This window comes from Elgaria multicarinata, chromosome 2 (genome assembly GCF_023053635.1).
Source record: "Elgaria multicarinata webbii isolate HBS135686 ecotype San Diego chromosome 2, rElgMul1.1.pri, whole genome shotgun sequence".
Classification (NCBI taxonomy): domain Eukaryota; kingdom Metazoa; phylum Chordata; class Lepidosauria; order Squamata; family Anguidae; genus Elgaria; species Elgaria multicarinata.
Genome location: NC_086172.1, coordinates 38,649,717 through 38,671,627, shown reverse-complemented (window position 1 = coordinate 38,671,627; position 21,911 = coordinate 38,649,717). Strand labels below are relative to the sequence as shown.

The 21,911-nt window shown below is 42.1% G+C and overlaps 1 protein-coding gene across 1 annotated transcript in view; it reads right to left on the bottom strand.

The window, feature by feature from the left end:
• CCDC141 (coiled-coil domain containing 141) overlaps window positions 1-21,911 on the bottom strand; it is a 115,153-nt gene that overhangs the window by 32,259 nt on the left and 60,983 nt on the right. Inside the window, exons 7-13 of the mRNA XM_063116311.1 lie at window positions 18,989-19,183; window positions 12,425-12,597; window positions 10,492-10,633; window positions 6,372-6,491; window positions 4,163-4,354; window positions 884-1,060; window positions 380-559 (exon numbers count right to left, since the gene is read on the bottom strand). Coding sequence (XP_062972381.1) covers window positions 380-559; window positions 884-1,060; window positions 4,163-4,354; window positions 6,372-6,491; window positions 10,492-10,633; window positions 12,425-12,597; window positions 18,989-19,183 — 1,179 coding nt within the window. The remainder of the gene's footprint in view (window positions 1-379; window positions 560-883; window positions 1,061-4,162; window positions 4,355-6,371; window positions 6,492-10,491; window positions 10,634-12,424; window positions 12,598-18,988; window positions 19,184-21,911) is intronic.

Sequence of the window (21,911 nt, the reverse complement as noted above, 5' to 3'; positions counted from 1 at the left end):
AACTGTTGAAGCCCACGACACATGCCATATACCATTTTCAAACCGCTTTCAAATTGTTATCTCTTGCTTGGGGTAGATCTGACCCTGTTCTTTCATAGCAGTGTATATTTGTTACAGGATTTTCTGCGAGTTAAATCTCAGCGGAATAAACTTCAAAAATGCTTGGAGAGGCACCCGAGGATGACGTCATGAAAAAGACCTTGAAACTTCCATTAGTAACTGATCTTAATTGCACTCCATACACTCCATTTGAAGTTGCTCACCATGCACTTATTTGGAGTAGCTCTTCAGATATTCTTTAACTGGTTTCTTGATCTCCTTGACAGCATGAAACCACAAGCAGAAAGACAGGAATAATCATTATGTAGATTGCACTTACACTTTTAAATTGCTCATTAAATTTCCCACACTGCTGTTTAATGGATTTCACTTGATTCATATTAAGTTTCCATGTTGTCCAAAGCCGTGTCAATTCTTCCTTTTCTTTGTTCAGAACATCAATAGTATGTTCAGTTACTTGTACAACATTTTCTACATTCAATATTAGATTCTCATTTACCTGTTAAATGAAGAATGAACAGACCTCATTTTTCTGAAAGGAGATTTAACCATTTTGGGTAACTTAGTACCTAACATGAATGGTAAAAGCTAAGAAAAAAACAGACATTGCCTTCAGCCTCCATTTTTACAAACAACCCCCACCCCCACTTCATGGTTAATAGTGCAATCCTATATATCCCTACTAAGAAGTAAGTCCTATTGTGTACAATGGGGCCTACAGGTAAGCACATATAGGATTACAGTGTTTGGAAATAGCACCAAGATTTTTAATAGGGAAGGTGGGATAACGCTGGAGTCAGTAAAGCATCAGTGTCTGCCTCACCATGTTTACTAAATTTAAAAAGTCATGCCCCATATCTTGAGTGGAAAGAATCTTCTTCAAAACCATCTGCCACTGGATGTCTGCTGACTGCATCAAGGCCTCATTTTTAGCGTCAATGTCTTCTTGCAAAGGCTCAGTTATATAGAACTCTTTCAGCCTCTGAACATCAGCTCCAACCTAAAGGGATAGAAATAAATGAATATAGCTCATCTCTTCTCTATATTTATGCTGGGTTTTTTAATGATTGATTTTGGCATATAGAATCCATGGATCACTTCACCGAAGTTCGTAGAGATTAAAAAACTGATAAAGCAATAGACCCAAGAACTCAGATAACACAAAAGATTCGAGAACTCAGATAAAGCAATAAATCCAAGAACTCAATTTTCACCCTTGTCAGTTTAACTAATTAAGAATTAAACCTAAGAGAGACACACTGAAAAAATTCCACCTGTTTCATGATTTCTAATACTTTTTAGAGGACTGTAGAGAATTTACCTGTGGCCCTCCAGATGTTCTTGGACTTTAGGTCCCATCATCCTAGATCATTGGCCATACTTGCTGGAGCTGATGGGAGTTAAGAGTCCAACAACATCTAGAGTTGGAGCCCAACAACATTTTCTACCCCTGATCTAAAGAGATTTTATGTGCTGCCCACGTTGAGTGGATTCTTCTAAACAGGTGTTATGGTGGCTGATACGCTAAAGGCTACTATGAGATAATCCATACGAACAACAACTACATAATCATAAAAATACAAAAGTATGATCTACAAAATCCAATCCAATCAACATTAAACCAACTAAGTCATAACGGCAAGATTATCAATCAAACAAACAAATCAAAATGCTCAACTCCTATCCACCTTAAAAAAATATCTGGATTCTGGACAGGAATATTTTAATCTGTTTCTTGAAGAAGAGAAAAGGGGGTGGTGCCAAATGAACTTTTCTAGTGGCTATCAATCTCCCCTCAGAAGAAGGGAGACCGTATAGCAGGATCTCAAACAATAGCCTAAGAGTGTCATCACTCTGGGGGAAATCACATTTGCTTACCATTGGTTCTCTGCCCACATGTTTGTCCCTCATTACTTCCTCTTTGAAAGAGGAAATAAACAATTTGCACGTGGCCCATTCAGCTGGCCATTTTGATCCTGCTGCTTCTGCTGCATGCCGCAGGAGATAGCGGCAACTTATGACTTTAAAAATAAGTTGGACTTACTGGGGTGCTTTTTGTGGTGCAAAGAAAGCTAGAAGGGACAGGAGGCATGCGGGAGCCAGACGACATCATGAGAGGGACCTGTGAAAATCCGTGAGTGCCCAGTAACGAATGTGCAATAAAATGCTCATCTGATGGAATTCTAAGAAAACAGGCAGCTTCTTGTGGGAGCATACAATTTAGGCCCTAAACTCCCCTCATCTACTCTAGAGTAGTTGCAGTGGACCCAATCCAGATTGCCCCCTCTGAGGCTGCTCTAGAGTAAAAAATGAAAATAGGCATAGCTTCTAGACATAGATTTAAAGTAATGTTTGTGCCCTTTCTACAGTATGTCTCAAACCGAGTCATTCCATCTCCCTGTCCACCTCAAGCTACTATTTCTTTTAGTCCTTCTCTCTCCCTCCCATATATACACATACACACACACCTTCATCAATCCCTCCTAGTCAGGGGGGCTCACCCTCCAAAACTGATGGCTTTCACATTCCAGCAATTCCAGACATTTCTGTATCAAGAAACCATCCTCTAGCAGTCACCATAAGGACTGCTAGAGGATGGTTCTACTCACTGACCGTTAATGAACATCAATCATTCAATCTGTCCCTTTAATATAATCCCAGACTCTGATCAATTATTGCCTTAGGGCAAAATCATAGTAAAAATCCCAGCAGATAATATTTGGAGAGATTACAGTTTACATTCTAAAAACATAAAATCTGTGTAGGAGCATAGGAAACTGATTTATACTGAACCAGACAATCAGTCAATCTAGTTTACACTACCCTGGTTCACACATCATGACTTCCCATGGAAGTTAGCCCTGGGTAGTTTCCACCCTGAGTAGTGAACAAGTGGCAGCAACTGAGCATGCTGGCTCCTGCCCACTTTTGCTGAGGTGGGCAGCCAGGAACACTCTGAGCCTGGAATTTTAGGTTGCTGGGGAAAGAACATCCCAGAGTTATAATCCATGGTTTGTTCTTGAATTACAACTGTAGGTTGCCCCTGTCCCAACAACCCACAATTCCAGATTCAGATGTCACACTAAACAACCCAAGAACACAATGAGCCTGGAATTGTGGGTAATTGGGGGAAGAACATCCCCAGAGTTATTACCCATGGTTTGGTTTTGACTTACAACTATAGGCTGCCCCTTTCCCAACAATCCACAATTCCAGGTTCAGATGTTGCACTAAACAATGCAAGGATGGAGTGTCCCTGGATTGTACAGCTCAGCAGGAGTGAGCAAGCAACTTGCTCATTCACCCCCACCCATTTATGACTACCCAAGGGTAGTTGTGACAGTGAACTGGGGCGCTGACTGGCAGCAGCACTCCCGGGCTTCGGCAGGAGTCTTTCCTGACCCAACAGGGAGATGTTGGGGATTGAACCTGAGACCTGCTTCATCTATGTTCTGTGCTCTACCATTAAGCTACAGCCTTTCCTAAGAGTTGAGTTAGAGGCAATAAACAGTGATCACCACACAGCTGTGATAAGCCAGACCCTTCATAAGTACATGAGAAGAGCCCTGCTGGTTCAGACGAAGGGTCCACCTAGTCCAGCACTCTGTTCCCACAGTGGCCAACCAGCTGTGGACCAGGAACCCACAAGCAGGACACGGTGCAACAGCACCCTCCCACCCATTCAAACTATTGCATTTTTAATCATATTTTTTTCTTTAAAACACACTCTTTACCATCAAGTTTACTTGTTCTTCTGACTTCATGAAGACTAAAGAGTAAATGCAAACTAAACATGCTGGGTATGATCCTTCCCCAAACACCTGCAGTGGCTGCATATGAAAGGTTTCCCATGGTGTTCATCAGAGCCCAGGTTCTTCCCCTCCCCACCTGGTGGGCAATGCGGCAGTCTGGGGAATGGGAGGTCTGTGCCCACCTCCCACTCAGTCCTCCCTGACAAGTTGGGTATAGATTGGCACTAAGAGGTGAGGATCCCCACAGGGCTTTGTTGAGCCCAGTGGGGATCCCTCACCTGCAAGCACTGTGCCCGAGCAGAGAAGGACCATATACTTTATATTCCTTCAAACAACATTTGTACAAGTACCTCAGTTGACGACTTTAAAAAGGCCACATATGGCTTCAGGACTTCAAGTTTTAAGCTAATATTCTTGTTCAGTGTTGTCAGTTCTTCATTCAGAAGGTCGGCTTTGTTAGAAAAAGCTGTCACTTCTGTGGTTTCAAATTCTTCCATCTCTTTAAAAATTCTCACAGCTAATTCCAGTTCATTGGCCATCTCCTACAGCGGCATAAACAGAGAAAATAATCTATAATGTGCACATAACCTTTAAAAAATCAGAGCATTTCTAGCAGGTTCACTAACTCAACTGTAAAAAAAAACCTTTTTCGTAGCATATTAGTGATTTGCCCTGGCAACTTTCCAGGTACTGAGTATCCAATGGTGGTTTTGCACTAGTAGAAAGCATTTCTGCCTGCACAAGGTAGAGTACCTGATTCTCAGCAATCTCTTCTCCCCCGCAAATACTACAGCCCAATACTGCTCCTAAGGTTTGGAGGTTTCCCATTCTGGAACAGAATGGGAAAAGCACTGAGAGATGTAGTAGGTTGGGGAGGTGGAGATCAGGGAAAAGTGGGTGCTTCACCTTGCATGAATGAAAACACTTTGCATGGGTTGATAGAGCACACTTAGAAATGGGCGAATGAGCGATGTTCAAGAGCGTCAGGATTCTCTGAACGTTTTTTTAAAAAAACACAAGAAGTGTGATTATATACTTCAAAAGCCTCAGTTTCAAATCTCACAACGTTCTAAATGAAAAAAGACAAAAAGGAAAAAGGAGAAAATAACACATAAACTTCCATGAAAGCAAACCAAATACCCAAATGTAAGTCCATTCATATATGCCACTCTTTCAAATGTTGCTGTTGTTGTTAGGTCTTCATTGGGTTATAGGTGGTGAGCTTTTATCTTTCCAATGTTGTAGTATCAGTCTTTTAGCAGCCAAGAGGGTGCGAAAAATCCATTTGCACTGACCATGTGTTACGTTCCAAGAAGCAGGTACACAATTTAAGATAACATGTGCATCAGAAAATATTAAAGAGCTTTCCAATACAAAGTTTATGCGTCTGATGATTTCCTCGCAAAAGGAAGCAACTACTGGGCATTTCCAGAACATATTAACAAAAGAAGCATTAATTGTATGACACATCCAACATTTAGCCGACTTAGACAAACTTTCTCTCAATGTAATCTTGCTGCTCATGTTGTGCCCAATTCCCTGTGAAATTATCAGTGGGAAGGAGCATCTTCCCTAATTAAAAAATAGCTAAATATGTTGGGGCTCTTTTATTTAAGAAAAAAAAGATAACTAAGAAGGACATGATATAGGATAAGATTATGAACAGTGTGTAGAAAGTGAATTGATCAAAAATATTCTCTTTCTCAAAAAAAATTCATGTATGATTTGTTTTCCAGTAGATTAAGTCAGCCCCACTTTAGTCTATGGAGGAAATTTGCACAAATCTTTAGTCTGATTGCTGACTGTTTTGCGCAAATCTCCCATTCATGCAGTGCGACAGCAATCACAAATTCGAACGGGAATCGGGCACAAGATGAGCAGCAAGACTATGTTGAGAGAAGGTTTGTCTAAGTCGGCTAAATGATGGATGTGTCACACAATTTACTTAGAGGGGTCAGGGCAAACAATAAGAAACCTTTCTTGATTACTTTATAGAATTTCTTGCCCCATTATATAATAATGGCCTCCAGTTTAGGGTCATTATAGTTGCAATAACGTTTTTGAATCCGTCTTCAAAGGAATCCAAAGGCCACCCTATGTATTATTGCTACGATACAGAGCTGTCTTGAAACAGTATCACCCCACTGCCTTCTCCCTGCTGCAGCTGTTATAATGCGTGACATGACTCATCTCATGATTCTTCCAGGCAGGTTTGGACCAAGACTTTTTGCTGCCTGAGCCAAAGGACAAGATGCCCCCCCTCCCCCCTCATTCCATATACAGAATCCAACTGGACTTGCAGTTTACAGGCTTGTATACCTAAGGCAGTGGGGGAAAGGCCATGTGGCATACACAGATCTGCCCGGCAACAGATGGGAATGGTTGGGGGACTCAGGAGGAACAGATGAGGATCACTACTGTTGTCCCCAGCATCTGCTGCTTGAGGCAGTTGCCTCTCTCTGCCTAATGGTAGGGCTGGCCCTGCTTCCAGATTGTGTGGTAGGAACATACGGTTTAACACAAGATAAAACAATATGGTGTAAGAGAAGACTATTTTACCTTGGTTTGATTTGCCAGCTCTAAATATTTGTCCAAGACTTTCTCTGATTCAGGCACAGATGATCCAGGATTCATCGCAACTGAGAGTATTGGACCAATGTTTTTAATCTTCGTAGAGGCCTTCAGGTTTAAATAAATATCTAGTATTACTTGAAGGCAATAACCTACTACTTCGCATGCTACCAATGGCAGTAATCGCCTTGCTTTGGACACAACTGGCATGTTTGTGGACTAGAAACTCTGATGAATAAGCATTTCATGGGTAGGCAACTTTTGATGGGAGAGAGCTTTCAAGCAAGTGTCGCCCCACATGTGTCCTAAGGTGACATAATCTTAAGAAAAAACAGTGTGCCATGAGGGGATCCGCACGTCGCTCCCAGAGCGCTTCTATGCGACCCCAGTGCACCCCGAAAACGATAGTCTGACTTCCCTGTAAAAGAAACGAGGAAGAGCCATCCATGACGACGACGACGATGAGGAGAGCTCTCCGCTGGCGAGGAGAGCTCAGCAAAAGACGGCGGGGTAGAGAGCTTCTTCCGCTCTTCACCCTGCCTTCTTTTGCCGAGCTCTCGTCGTCGTCGGCAGCGGCGGCGGCATGGACGGCTCTTCCTCGTTTCTTTTACAGGGAAGTCAGACTATCGTTTTCGGGGTGCTCTGGGGTCGCATAGAAGCGCTCTGGGAGCGACGTGCGGATCCCCTCCATGAGTACCTGTAAACATTTGAGCACAGAAGGCACCATGTAGTTAAAGATGAGGGTGTGTTCACTATTGAGTCTGAGGAGGAAAGGCGGGGTAGAAATGTTTAAAGTAAATAAATTTCATTTCTGTGTGGGAAATATTTTGCAAATCACATCATGTGTGAATAGGATCCCTGGAATATACACACAGAAATGCCTAAATTTTGCCTACATTTCCCCATCGCTATTCTGACATATTATTTGTGAGTGGAGAAGGAAGCATAGTATAAAGACACAGACACCAGAGCTTGGGAATAAACTAGGACCTCTTTAATTTAACAATAAGGTAGATTCACCCCTCCCTGGATCTGCATGTGAAACTGTGGGAATCAATGTCCTTACCTCAGGCCACTTGCCTGGCCTTATGGGCAAGCCACTGTCCAAAGCCAGGAGTCGGGTAAACCCACCCCCTTTCTTAAGTGACACTTTGTAAGTGCGGGGAGACTGCCCTGCGTTACTCCCACCTGAAGCCTCACAGCTCGGAGTAAGTGAGGCAGGAGGGTCTCCAAAGGCATACTATATCCTGACATGAGAGCCACACAGCCCCCTAGGAGCAGGACCTCTGGACATGCCAATCACCAGAAGGTGCCAGAGTGCTCACCATCCTGCCCTTGCTTCACATGGCACACATGTGGCAACACACAAAGTGCCCTATTCTGGTCCTCCCCACCCGCAACGGCCGTTTTCCCGCCAAAGCCATCCCGGCTTGGCAGGTACCAGGTTTGCTGTGAGCCGAAACATTGTGTGAACTGGCTTGTGTTCATACAACAACATTTTGCCCTCTTCCCTTCCATCCTACAACCCCCTGCACCCTCCCAAACCTGCTCCGGAGGGTCCCCAGTCCTCTAGAGGAGATTTTGAGGGTGTGTGGTGAGCAGCAGGAGGAGAGAAAATTGCCTCTTGCCCGTTCTGCTGAGAGAAGGCTTTCCATCATTTGGGTGGGGTGGGGTGATAGAGCACCTGCTTTGCATACCAAAGGTCCCAGGTTCGATGCACAGCTTCTCCAGGTAGGGTGAGGAAAAGAATCCCACCTGAACCATTGGAGAGCCACTGCCAGTCCGTGTCGACAATACTGGACTAGATGGACCCTTGGTCTGACTCAGTATAAGGCAGCTTCTTAACCTTATTACTAAAGATAACTATTTTAAAAATAAAGCAGCCTGGACAATGAATTTTACAAAATGCCATGTCTTCATGGGAAACCCATCTACGTTTTTTAAAACAAATGTATTTTTTAGATTCCTGAGCATTATATTTTGTGTACATAATTGTGTCGTGCATACATCATTTACATTCTTAACCATGGGAGTAGCAGAAAAAGTCATGAAGGCTTAGGATATGTCATTATATGATGTATATATAGCCATTATGATGAATGTGAATCCATTCCTGTAGCACATTTTTAGAAGCGTCTAAATCAGGTTAAGCTGTGTCTACCAAATGCCAGAGTTGATTTTAGTATCAAATCTCTTATAGTGCTTTATATTTACAGGGATCTGCATGAGGAAACACTTCTTTTGGTTAAAAGTAGGTAGTAGCATTCTTCATAGAAGCAGAGGCAATATAGTTCAAATTTCAAACATGTTTTCCAATTCTGTGAAGGCCTATTAAAAAAAAACACCTGTGATGGAAGGCATTTTTTATTTTTTGCTTCCGAGATATGTTTTAGTTAGCCTATGGAGTTCATAGAAAAATCCTGCCTAAATAAAACACAGTCCACAAAATTAATCATTGAATTGTTAGGTATGAAATAATAATTTGTTTTCATTAAGGGTTTTCATGATAGTTACTGTATTGGTTGGGCAACAATAGGGCCATTCTGAATGGGGAACAGCAAGCCACGTGTTCAGCTGGACCAGCCTTCTCCAACCTGGTGACCTCTAGATATATGGGACTACAACTCCCATCATCCCCAATGCCTATGCTGCCTGGGGATTACGGAACATTGTCATCCATACATCTGGAGGGCACGAGGTTGGGGAAGGCTGAGATGGACTCTTCCTTCCTCAATTGGCCATGTAAGACCAGATGCCCGATGAGAGAAAACCAAGAGAGGAAAGGAGGCAGGTGAAGATATCAGAGACCTGCTTGGGAATCAGCTCAGTATTGGTCCTGTCGGGTATTTAGTGGAACTAAACAACAAAAAAATGTTTCTGACTTTTCTCCTTTCCTTTTTGATTCCTCTTCTTTCTTCCTTCAATCCCACTATCTTGCCTCATGGATCTCTTTCTTTCATGGTTTCAGTGTTTTAAGTATAGGACTGGGTTTTTTTTAATGGAACTCTGTATTTTTATTATTATTATTGCATTTATATCCCACTGTTTTTCCTCCAAGAAACCCAAAGCAGCGTACATTACCCTCCTCCTCTCCATTTCTATCCTCACAACAACCCTGTGAGGTAGGTTGGGCTGAGAGTCTGTGACTGGCTCAAAGTCACCCAGTGGGTTTCCATGGCTGAGTGGGGACTAGAACCCGGACCTCCAACACTTTAGACACTACATCACAGTTTTTTTTATGAATGTTGTGAGCTGCTTTGGGAACTCCGGTTAAAAAGTGGGATAAATACCGAATGAAAATGAACAAGTGTAGCATCAGACATTTCCTGGACAGAAGGACTGAGAGAGAATCTACACGTAGTACTGAAGGCGCTTGCGTGCACCTCCAGTGCGCCGTCAAAACGATGGTGTAGACGGAGATAGAAGAGACTGAGGAAGAGGCAGAGGAGGCGGCGGCTGGGGAACCGGCCGCGTCCTTGCCGCCGCCGCCGCCTCCCTGCCGGCCTCTTGCTGCCGGGGTAAGAGCCACCCAGGTCGGAGAGCTCGGCGGAAGCGGAAGCCGAGCTCTCCGACCCGGAGAGCCCAGCCTCCTCCTCCTCCTCCTCTTCCTCCGTCTCTTCTTTCTCCGTCTACACCATCGTTTTGTAAGCGCCTTCAGTACTACGTGTAGATTCCCTCTGAGAGAACAAGAGCAATAATGGATAGGAAGGAAGGAAGCAAGATGAGGAGCTTCTCTCTCTTTTTGTTGCCTGCAGGAATTTTAAGGATATTCCAGCTTATTTGCGTTAACCGAGAACTTTAAGCAAGTTTACATATGTGTTTCACCATGAAATTACATTAATATAGCATGACTACAAGTTATATTTATATATGAGGTGAAACGGAATTCAATGTCACACAAGGAGACTTCCACTCGCACAAAAAGACTTCTCCTTCCTTCCTGTACCTCCCTGAAATTTGCTTCTGAGAGTCCCCCAACACTTGGGAGCAGATTTTGGGTGCACACTGTTCCATCAGGAGGAGGAGTTAACTCACCACCAGTGATATTTAGATCTGCAGAATGGATTGCAACAAGGGTTTGTTAACGAAGAAGCCTGTTTTCATGTACCTTCTTGAGATAATCATCTAAGGAGGTGGTTAATTGTTGCTTTTTTGAGGCGAGTTCTTTGTAAGCAGGGCACTGCTTGATCAAGTGATCTACTCTTTTCTGAATGCAGTCTATCGATTCCTGCACACCAGTCATCCAAGAGCTGAAGGTGAAAACAAGACCAAAATTAATATTTTTGCTATTAGGTGGCATTGTAATGAGTAGACAAAGACAATTCTAATGCTTCATCTCAACATTGCTTTAAGGAAGAGTTAAAATTGACTAGTTTTCAAACACAACCATCCCCACAAATATAATAACGTATATTAAGATGGACTAAGCAATTTTATTCCAACAATTTTCCTTCCCAAAGTTAGTAATATGCTTCACCTCCAATACACCCTAATATTGTGAGAAAGATGATCAAACATTTGAATAAACTTATCAAAATCTAAACCTTGAATTAACTTGTAAAAAAATATAGAATATAGAAGTTTGTATTTCTGGATCAATTTTTCCTATAAGGAGTTTTACCTTTTCTTACAGACAATTCACAATTAATATTCCCTGTGAGTTTTAGAGACAATATTGGTTTAAAGATTTTATATATATATATATATATATATATATATATATATATATATGCAATAAGTCAATTGGCAAAGAACTGACAATCATTCTAAATATTTAAGCTCTGGGGTGTTGATTTATAATAATGCAAAGACTCGAGGCAGTCTTCTTCACATTGCTTATCACATGCAATTAGGATGAGAAAATTGCACATAGAATGAGAACTAATTCTTACATTCAATTAGATTGCAATGGAAGTTTTCTCTGGCAAAATACTGTGAAATTAAACAGTAATACAAATTCCATTGAAGTATTAATATTGGCCTTGAAAATCATATGAGCACATGGAGGAGAATCACCCTCACAGCTGGAACTTGATACTTCAGGAAGCCCCTGTTCATTTTACAATATAGCTTACAATATAGCTCGCCCCTTTCCTAAACTTTCAAGGGGAAGCAGATGGGGGAGAACACCACAAGATTTAGCCTTTTGATATTGCCATGCATTTCCCCATGTTTCCCATTTGCTCTGAATTATGCTGCTCTTGCTTATGGGATGCTCGGAACCTTGGCAAACGGCATTGCCCATGACTCCTGGTAGCCGTAGATACTGCTTCACATACTCAAGGCAACGTCTAGCAACTAAATACTAAAGTACCATTACTACTAGGTCTTCTACTACCTGGAATCTTCACCAGCATTGCCCCCGACTCGGTTTGGGAAAGAGATGGGGCAGTGGGTAGACCTTTGAAAGAGAACAAAACCAAGGCATTTAGGATCATCCTGAATCTGATCCTATTCTTAAAAGGATCTGAGTGGGGGCAACCCCATAAAATCCAGTGTCTGGGAACTTTTCTACATGAAGATTTATCACGTACTCGTTAATCTCTGTTCAATGTTGTTTTCGGGTTCTTTAGACAATGCTGTGACCCTCCAGCTTCACTTCTGTGTTTAAAGAGCACTTTCGGCAATGTTTTTTTTAGAGCAGGGAAAATGTGGTATTTATTTGTAAAAATGAAAGAAAATGCTTTCTTTACTTGTGTATTTGCACTATTCATTAATTCCACAGTGCCACCTAGAGGATATGTAGTGGAAAAGCAGGAAAGAATATGCTTTTCGTGTAGCTTAGATAGCAATTCTAAGACAAATAGATACAAATCAATAGCCTCATCTAGAAAATGTCTGGATGCCCCCATTTTCAGGCTTTGGCTTATCACTATCTAAAATTCCCTACTCTTACCAATTCCTATGGACACAGCCATTTGGAGAGAGTAACATCTGAACTGGCACAACCATGCTGTGAGGTATAACTACCCGGAAGTGATTCACATCTATGAGATCCTTTAAAATGTATGTGGGGTCCTTCATTTGCACCCTTAACTTACCTGTGGGCATCTCCTTTGCTAAGTAAGGTGTGTCCCTTCCGCAGGGTATCAGCTGATCCATCTTTAATTTCTTTCTGCAGTTCCTCATACTTTATTGCCAATAGAGGCAAGCTTAAATCTTCGCAGTCAAGAAGTTTAAGGGAAGCTTCTACATTTCCAAGTATGTCATATGCCTATAAAATAAAATAAAAAATTAAAGATAGAAGCATTTTAAATAAAGCTAATCATTTAGAAAACCCATTCAATAAACAGTTTCTCTCTGACTCATTGTACAAATAAATATAATGCCAGATGGTTCAATAGTTATGAGATAACTCATCCTGATTCAGCACGGGTGATGTGCCTGCAAAAGCAAGTTTCCACATGATGACTTCTACAGCATCTGTATACAATATTCACCAATCTATTTTTCTTACATACATGTGTAAAGTCGATTGCTAAAGCACCCACAAATTATCTGCTTTTCTTCTTCAAATGTGTTGTTTCTTGCTATACACACGAGAAACAAGTGAAATGTCTGTAAATATCATATCAGATATAAGCAGAGAAATGCTCTTTCACACAGGCTTTTTTTAAAAAAACCTGTAAGCACTGGGTTTTAGGTCACAAAGGGGAGAAACAGAGATAAAAAGAGAGAAGGCTCAAGATACGCCTTCAGTTGTGAAGTATATTTCTAAATTACCATATTATTACACACACACACACAGAGAGAGAGAGAGAGAGAGAGAGAGAGAGAGAGAGAGAGAGAGCTTTTCTACAAGAGGCTGTTAATTGCTGTATCTACTTTTGGTTTCGTCGCGAAATTGAGATCCAAGCCCTACAGAGCGAGCTTTCCCTTTCCTGCTTTCCCACTATATAATCTCTAGATGGAGCTGTGCTATTGCAGAATAGTGGAGAAAATGCCAGATTTTCCCAATCTTAAAAAAGCTGGCATAAAGCTTATAAAGTATGGGAGACGACCTGGAGGTTGACAATGTTGTGTAAAAGATCCACAAACTTCTGTGAGTGATCAATCACGAGCACATGATAAAAGCCTTATGCAGAGAAGCCCTAAGTCTGCCAGACTGAATATTTTGCATGCCCAAATTTTGCTGGGAAAAAGTACCACTATTCTATGGATTTGTCCATGCAATGAACCTGAGGGGGAAACAGTAGGACCTAACCTCCTGTCTTGTAATTTCTACTCTGGTATTCGTGAAGATGTAATTAGTCCCCTCCTGAGCTCCGTACATTGTAGACCTATTAATATGTCAAACATCTACTTTAAGAGAAAATAACACTCCATTCTCTTGAGGAGTTGCCATGTTTCTAGCGCTAGCAGGGAGGACTAGAAAACAGTTAGTAGGTTGTCTTTGGTTGCCTTGTTATTTTGATTCTCTGATATTATCTATTTCACCCAATTTTATACTCTATATATTTCTTTTATTTATTTATTTCACATTCTTTTTTATACCATACTTTTCTTTTTTCCCTTAGTTTGATGGAGATATATTCTTATCTTTTTTCTATTCACTGCGCTAAAGCTGATGATGACCATCCTCAAGTGACTTGCTCTAAAGCCACTCTCGTTAAATTCAATTAAACTAATAAAGAGCAGGAGTTTTGAAGATTGTAACCTACTGAGGTAGGTTTTTCCATGACAGCTGTGATGCTGTTCTGGCTGACAGGATTACCCCTTCCTCTAATGCTACAGTTTCACAAATGGCGCCGACTCAACATAACTTGATACTTGCTAACACGGCCCTTCTTGTCCTGCTACAGGCGCTTTTCAAATCTTAATTCAAGACTTGGTTAATGTAATCTGTGTATTCGAAACCTGGCTTTAAAAAATAAAAAGAATTGGAGTATTTAAAATGTCTTTAGCCAAGCTTTATTAACATTTACACAGCTTGGATTGGATCCAGATATAGACGTATGCAAATGGACTGGTGGAAACAGACTTCACCTTCTCCCCTCTCCGTGGCAGCCCTTCCAGACCCCTGAAAATGCTACACAGGGAGTTGGGGGATCCCTGAAAATTAATTGGGAGGCTCCTTCTGTGACCAGAGCCCTTCTGTTCACAGAAGGCAGATCCTGGATCTAAACCCTTGTTTTACCAATAGGGGTGCTTATACACAAACACTAAATTGAAGTAAGCTTCAGGTTAGTCAAAATGCATCAGTAGAACAACTTGAAATAAGTATAAAACACTGCAAAGATACTTGGGTTTCTGTGATTGGGGATGATGCAGAAGCTAGCTTAAAATGAGAGCTGCTGGTTTTTGCCTTTCTATACATTTTTTAATTATCATCATCATCATCATAATTTCTTAGCCGTCTCTCCCCCTGGATCGAGGCGGGGAACAACACTGAATACAAAAATATTATAAAATACATAAAACTTATTAAAATCATATAACCACCCAGAAAGCTTCAGTTATTGGGCAGTATAAAAATGTAATAAAATAAATAAATAAATAAAACTGATACATTATTAAAATAACAGCCAGTCATCTTAAAATTTGCCTGGGTAGGCCTGGCAGAAGAGATCATTTTTATAGCTTTCTTTGTTTTTATTCTGTAAATAGCTTTGGAAATTATTATATACTGAAGGGTATATACATTTATAAAATAAATAAATAAATAAAACAGTGTAGTTCTATTTTCTCCCTTATACTACAGGGCCTTGAAATGGAGGCATTTCTATGCAAGGAAGAAGGTGAATAAGAGACGCCTGCATCCACAAACAGACTTCAGAAAGCATATACTGTATGCTCATGAGAATTCCCTCTGGACCAGTGGGCCTGCCAGCCCTTTTCATTGTTTGCCTATCCATTACTGACACATATTACCAGTAATGCTGATCTGAGGGTAGGAAGGGAGGCCTGAACTCAATTGGGGTGGTCTTTCCCACACCCTAGCAGCTCATTCCTTCCTTATCACACCCAACATATGGTCAAAGTTGCAATAATGATTTATCTGAGTTTTGGAGCTCCCTCCATCTTACCGACTTATCATCAGTGCTGATGCAGCAATGACCTATTGGAAAAGTGGTCTTCAGCTGGTGGGTCGCGACCCAAATTGGGCCCCAAGATCAGTCCAAATGGGTCACGACACATGACCCATCTGCTCAACATGTTGCCGTCATGTTGAGCATAGAGAAAATTGTGAAAGTGGGCCCCATGTTGCAGGTTGGGAGTCAGAGGTGGTTCTCAGATGTGGACAAGTTGAAGACCACTGTATTAGAGGAAGGGCACCTGGATTAAGGTCTCAGCATATTACTACCCCTGGAGATAGTACTTTTATAATACTGCTCTGTTAATAGGTGAGAGGGAGCGTCCAGGCTGAATATGAGCACCTTCCCCCTGAATCTCTTACCATTAGGGACCCCAGTTTCACAGTGATGACCCCTGAGAGCAAGAGAGGACTCCACCCCTGAATATGGGCTTGGGCCTCTAAACACTGCTTGGGCTGCTTTAACATACCATTGGTCTTTTATGGTGTTAGAGAAATGACCAAATCCCAGTATCTCTTCCCCTCTGCCCGAGAGATTGTGAGTGCATCATAGCTATACTCCTTACATCAATGCTGTTAAGAAAGGAGAGGTTTCTGAACTGAGTGAGTCATGGTGTTCCCATACTACCTCCTCCATTTTTTATTTTTTTGAGGAGGGGAGAAGAGAAAATGACAAGGAAGAGAAATAGACTAGTTGGGGGCTGTTACTTTTAAATCATAAAGGTGACAATGCTATTGTTGATTTATTTTAATACATTGTTTCTCAATGGAAGATACTGTCAAAGAGCCAGAAATGATCACTTACAACATTCATTGTAGAATAATAACTGGTTTCTCCTTCTCTAATATGACTGAAACATCACTGAAGAAAGACTTACAGGACAATACACACACAGCTACCTAGCCTGCTACCTTTCAGAGATGACAGAAATCAAAACTAGTTCTCTCTTGAAGCTAGTTTAATTAAATTTCCAAAATTACCCCAGGGATTATTTGCTCTTTGTTGCTGGCAATGCTATTGTAAACGAAGTATGAAGCCGTTCATATGGTTATTTGTAATTCAAGAACAATTTCCCCCCATATAGCTAGTCTGCCACTAACTTAAAACCTTTCACTGTATTTTCAGGAATCAAGCATGACTGAGTCTTTTATGATGCCTGAATACTTCTAAATCTGTTCCCTTGCTTCAGTTCATATGGCTTGTGTTGTCTCCTCTTCATCTGTAAGTCACATAAAAAAGTAAAATTGTTCATGAAGCATTCTGGCAAGAGATCATACTTAGTACCATGCAAACTGCAGTTGCAAGAGGTGCCCTGAAAGCAAAGTTGGGATAGAAGAGTTACTTGCTGGGATACCTTTAAGAGCAACTAAACCAATTGAAAGGTGGAGTGGGACTGAGAGGTAAGCATGTGCGGCATGTTACAGGAACTGTTAACTGGGCAGCTTTCCTGCATAACCCATATCTGTTTCTGTTTAGCTCCCCTTGAGCTAAACAGAAACTGATACGGGTTATGTAGGAAAGCTGCCCATCAAGCATCAAGGGCTGCTTCTGGGGTTGACATTGTAATCTTCAGCCAGTTCTTGACTCCATCTACAGGCTGGCTCACCTTCCCAATACCTTCCTTCTGCAGATAGAAGGAAGAGCCTGGAACCTGGACTGTGGCATCATGGGAGAAGCAGTTTCTGTATGCTGCCATTCTTATGATCAGCCAGCCTCTGAATGCATCTCAGCTCCTTCTGCCCCCACCACGGGAAGAGCCTGGACCACCAAATGCGTCATCTATTGCCAAGACACCACTATACACACCTCTAATGTATCCCTAAAATACTGTGACTTTAATTCATTAATGTTAAGCCACATCAAGCTTAGATGAAAAGCCAGGCATAAATAAACAAAGGGAACGCCAATTTGGACTCCTAGGCCCTGTGTTTCTGGGAGATTCTAGTAATGAGACTCCCAAAGAATATTTATTACAAAAACGTTTTAAGGAATAGTATTCTAATAGCTCCACCTGGTGCTTAGAATATAAACTACCATATGCAATGCTCTGAATGAGAGATACTCCTCCTCCCCTGGCATGGAATGCATGGAAATATACACCAATAATAACTCTCTCTGTGGAATGGGAAACGGAACCGCAAAATTAAAGAAACAACAACAACTCAAAACTCTAAACACCATGACTCGCATACTGTAGGGAACTGTGGAGGCAGTTCCACATGCAGTTTGGCCATGATAAGAAGTGGCTTCTTTCTCACATGGTTCACCACTCTCCAACCCTTGTTGCTGCTGGTGTTTCCCAGTTGCAGTTGGTGTGGTGAAAAACTGACATGGTTTATCAGGCAAGGGAAGCACTTCAGTCACTTAGAACATCTCTACATCAAGAAAAACAACCACCTATCTTTACCAGGCTTTCTTTTTCTCAGGTCTTTACATGTTCACCACAAGCTCCACATGATTTTGATTGAAAAGGGAATGCTATTCTTTTAAATGAAACAACCCCATCTAGTGGCGGAATAAATCCCATGATAAATTAGATTCTGTATTATCTCTGCGTTTTTTAAAAGCGGGCGGATCCGCACGTCGGCCCCAGAGCACATTTATGTGACCCCAGGGCACCCCGAAAACGATAGTCTGTACTTGCCTGTAAAAAGAAAGTAGGAAGAGACTATGCTGATGACGACGACGACAACGATGCCACCCAGCTTCCTGCTCCCCGGCCGGCTCGGAGAGCTCTTTTTGAAGAAGGCGGGGTAGAGAGCTTTTTCCGCTCTCCACCCAGCTCTCTGTCCCGGCCGGGGAGCAGGAAGCTGGGTGGCGTCGGTGGCGTCTCTTCCTCGTTTCTTTTTACAGGCATGTACAGACTATTGTTTTTGGGGTGCCCTGGGGCCGCTCTGGGGCCGACGTGCGGATCTGCCCCTAGATCGCAGGGGGAAACCACGAGAGACGTCCTGGCTGTTGTCGACGTCATGTAATGGACCCGCAAACTTCTGTGAGTGGCCAATCACGAGGGTGCTTTTAATCACTTGTTTAGAGAAGCCCTTTTAAGCTCTCTATTTCCATAAATGCTTGCATTAAAAAAAACTTCCATTATATTGGTGAAGTATCTTGCGTATCAATTTGCCAGCACATATAGTCTTGTTCATATGGAAATTTGGACTACACTGAATTATTTACAATGGTTTTCTTATTATGAAAAAAGTTTCATAAAGCCCCTCCCCTTTTTAACCCCCTGCCACCTGTTTGTTCTCCTGGTGACGGCAATCACGGCTTTCACCACTGTTTATCCCCGTTCCCCCTCTCCTTTTGCATAATATTATCTCAGAGTTTGGGCCAGAAGCCTTGTAGCCATGGCAGAAGCACAGAGTTTGGGCCAGAAGCCTTGTGGCAGAAGCACAGAGCATAATTGCCATTGCCAGTAAGCTGGTAATGGCAACTCCCCCCCACCGCCCCAGAAACCAACACAAGGGGAAGCCCTTCTTCTCAGGGTAGTGAATCGAGTTGGGGTGGGGAGAGATTTTTGCTCATCCTTACAGTAAATTACCATTATGGTTTTAACCTCTGACTAACCTTTTTCGCTGTGTTGAAAAAGTCATTGGTTTCTTGCAACAAAGTCTTCCGTTCATCCATACAGCGGTTCACTTCCTGTTGCAACAGATTTATCTTCTGATTCGAAAGCTTTAGGTGCTCTTTTTCAGCATACTCCTCTGAGAACAGAATCCTGAGTGCATCCGATTTTAAATCTTCCAAAGCAGAATTCCATTCCTAGAAAGGGAAATGCAACTCAATTAGCTAGTCGCAAATTGCAATCCAGATCCAACTATGTATTTATATATTTTATTATTTACAGCCTGCCTTTCAAGAATAAAAATCTTCCCAGAGTGGCAAACAATAGAAAAAACAATAAAATCCACACTAAAACCACATAGAATGTCACAAAAGAAAAGAAAATGTAGCAGTGGAGCATAAAGACGCTGATTAAACTAAAAAGGTCTTGCAGAATAATATTAATTTTTTATAAAAAGAAATCACCCCACATTTAAAGAGGAGACAACACAAGTGAAACAGAACAACTGGGTTGAGTACACTGGTGACAATATAAGCGGTGATAGTAGCAATTAGATATCAATGATGATGAAACAATTTAAAATTATTTAAGCAATGAAAACAAATGCCAATATATATTGGGCCACTAAAAACTCAATAGTATAACATTTAAAAACCCATACCAAACACAGACCAATGGTCTTCTTCAGTGGTAAAGTACAAACATAAGGCCATCTTGCTATGACTCAAAATGCACCAGCGTGTAGCTGAGCTCCCCCATTAATGGGGAGCCATGAATTGTGGGGGTGAGCAGAGTGGCGGCGAAGGAAGAAAGGCTGGCAAAGAGCAGCTGCACAGCCCCAGCAGCAGCAGAGCTCCAGCAGCAGCATCTCCTTCCTAGGAGTGGGTGGCTAAGCCAATCATTCCCAATGATGGGTGGGGTCAAAAAGGCAGCCCCAGCAGAGTGAGATCTCTCCTTTGTTCTGCCTCCAGTTCAACCTGAGCCTTCCAAGGCAGATCTCCCATGTGGCTCCTGGATTGCAGTTGCTGACTTCCCCACCCACCCACTCCGGGTAGTAAGATGTCTGGCAGTGGCAAAAGTAGTAACCAGTTAGTGGGGCTGGGAAGGAATTTTACCTGCACACCAATTGGCAAAGACTGTGCAGGTTTTTTGCCTTCCCCGTTTCGAGATTAATTCCATTGTAAATAAATTGTTCTGGACTATCAGTAAGTTCTTTGTGGATGCTTCATTTTATAACATTTGTCACAACTTACGTAAGCATGATAGGCACTGGGCTAGATCTATTGGTGAGAGGGAGCGGGATTGAGCTCCCTACTCCTTATGGTGAGGATTCCCGCAAGGGATCTCGGGCATTCAACACCAAGAGCAGACCAACATGGGGACTGCGAGCTGGCCACATCCATGGTGGTGGAAAGGGGCCCACATTAGCAGTCTGCGCCATGGTGTGCCCCTACCAGTGCTTCTGGCATGCAGGCCAGGAAGAGGAATCAGTTAGTAGGCGGGCGGGCCAATTACAGGATCCACGCTGTTTGCCGCTGCCAAGACTATTCGTGAGTCAATAAAGCTGTGGCCAATGTATTATCCCAGCTATGCCTGTATATCTATTTGTTCTCGACCCTTCGCCAACCGGATCCAATTAAGCTCTGCCCACACAATATAAGAACACTATCAGCAATTTGCCATATTTCACTATGAGCCAATCCAAAGAAAGTTCTGCATGCCAATGTACTATTAAAATCAATGGAATTTATGTGCTTGACTTCCTACTAAAATCCCATTGATTCAAATAATGGCAAACTTATCTCCTGAAAACTGGCCAGTATCCAAAACGGGGACTCTCTGCCCTTTTGTATGAAGGGAAATTATTCATTTGCATGCATTCCAAGATTCCTCATTGAGTATGGAGCAGCTCTCCAAACACAGAGAGCTTTGAACACACATCAGATCTCCTGGATCAGAGCCACAGTCTGGTCTGAGATAACTCAATTTCATTCTGACAGCCAGGTCTCATGTAGGTGGTGACTATTCTGTTTTAAACAAAAGGAAATGTTTTCTATTTCATGCTGCCATTTTTACAGGTTATATGGTAAATGAAAGAGAATCACTGGTGTTTACCAGTAATTTTAAAGATTTCCCATAAATCAATGGTAAAGCACATGCTTTGCATACAGGAAGTCCAAGGGTAATTCCTGGGCAGCTCCAGTTAGAAGGATCTCAAGTAGCAGGTGTGAGAAAAAACCCTATCCTGGGGCACTGGAGAGCCAGAATGGATGGTACGGACTTGGAAGTAGAAGGTGGGCTAACTCAGTATAAAGGGAGCTCTAAATATTCCTATGACTTTAGAAGGCCAGTGGGGAACCTTTGAAAATGCTGACATTTTGGTAAAATGTGACCACACACACTATGGGACCCGAAAGTTAAATGGCCAGTTATGAATCACCCAAAAAAGACTAAATGCATTGCCAGAGAGACAGAGAGAAAATAAAAGAGGGTACAAATTTTTATAAACTTTGCATCTGCTAAATTTTAGGTGTAAAAAAACCCATGACCATTTAAATAGAAATATAGTAAATCTCACCATGGTGACCAGGTACTTGTGTGCCAGCCTGTTCACTCTGCTGTCCAGGTACTAACTGGTGAGAGGCAACCGTTCCTCCAAATTGGAGCTGTATAAAACATCCCTTCAAATAGAGGATGTCTCCAAATAGAGGGCAGCCCTCTAACAGCTCTTCAAATAGAGGATTGTTCTCTGTAATAGAGGACAAGGCCACCCTATGATAGCTGTCAGACAGGGATGTCGCCTATCTGCCACCATTCACCTCTGGGAACTACTGGGAAAACAGCTGAACAAACAAGGAAACTCCTAGCAACCATAGATCAGAGCAGGACGTGTGGTCCAGCTTGACCCTGACGCATGGTCGTTGG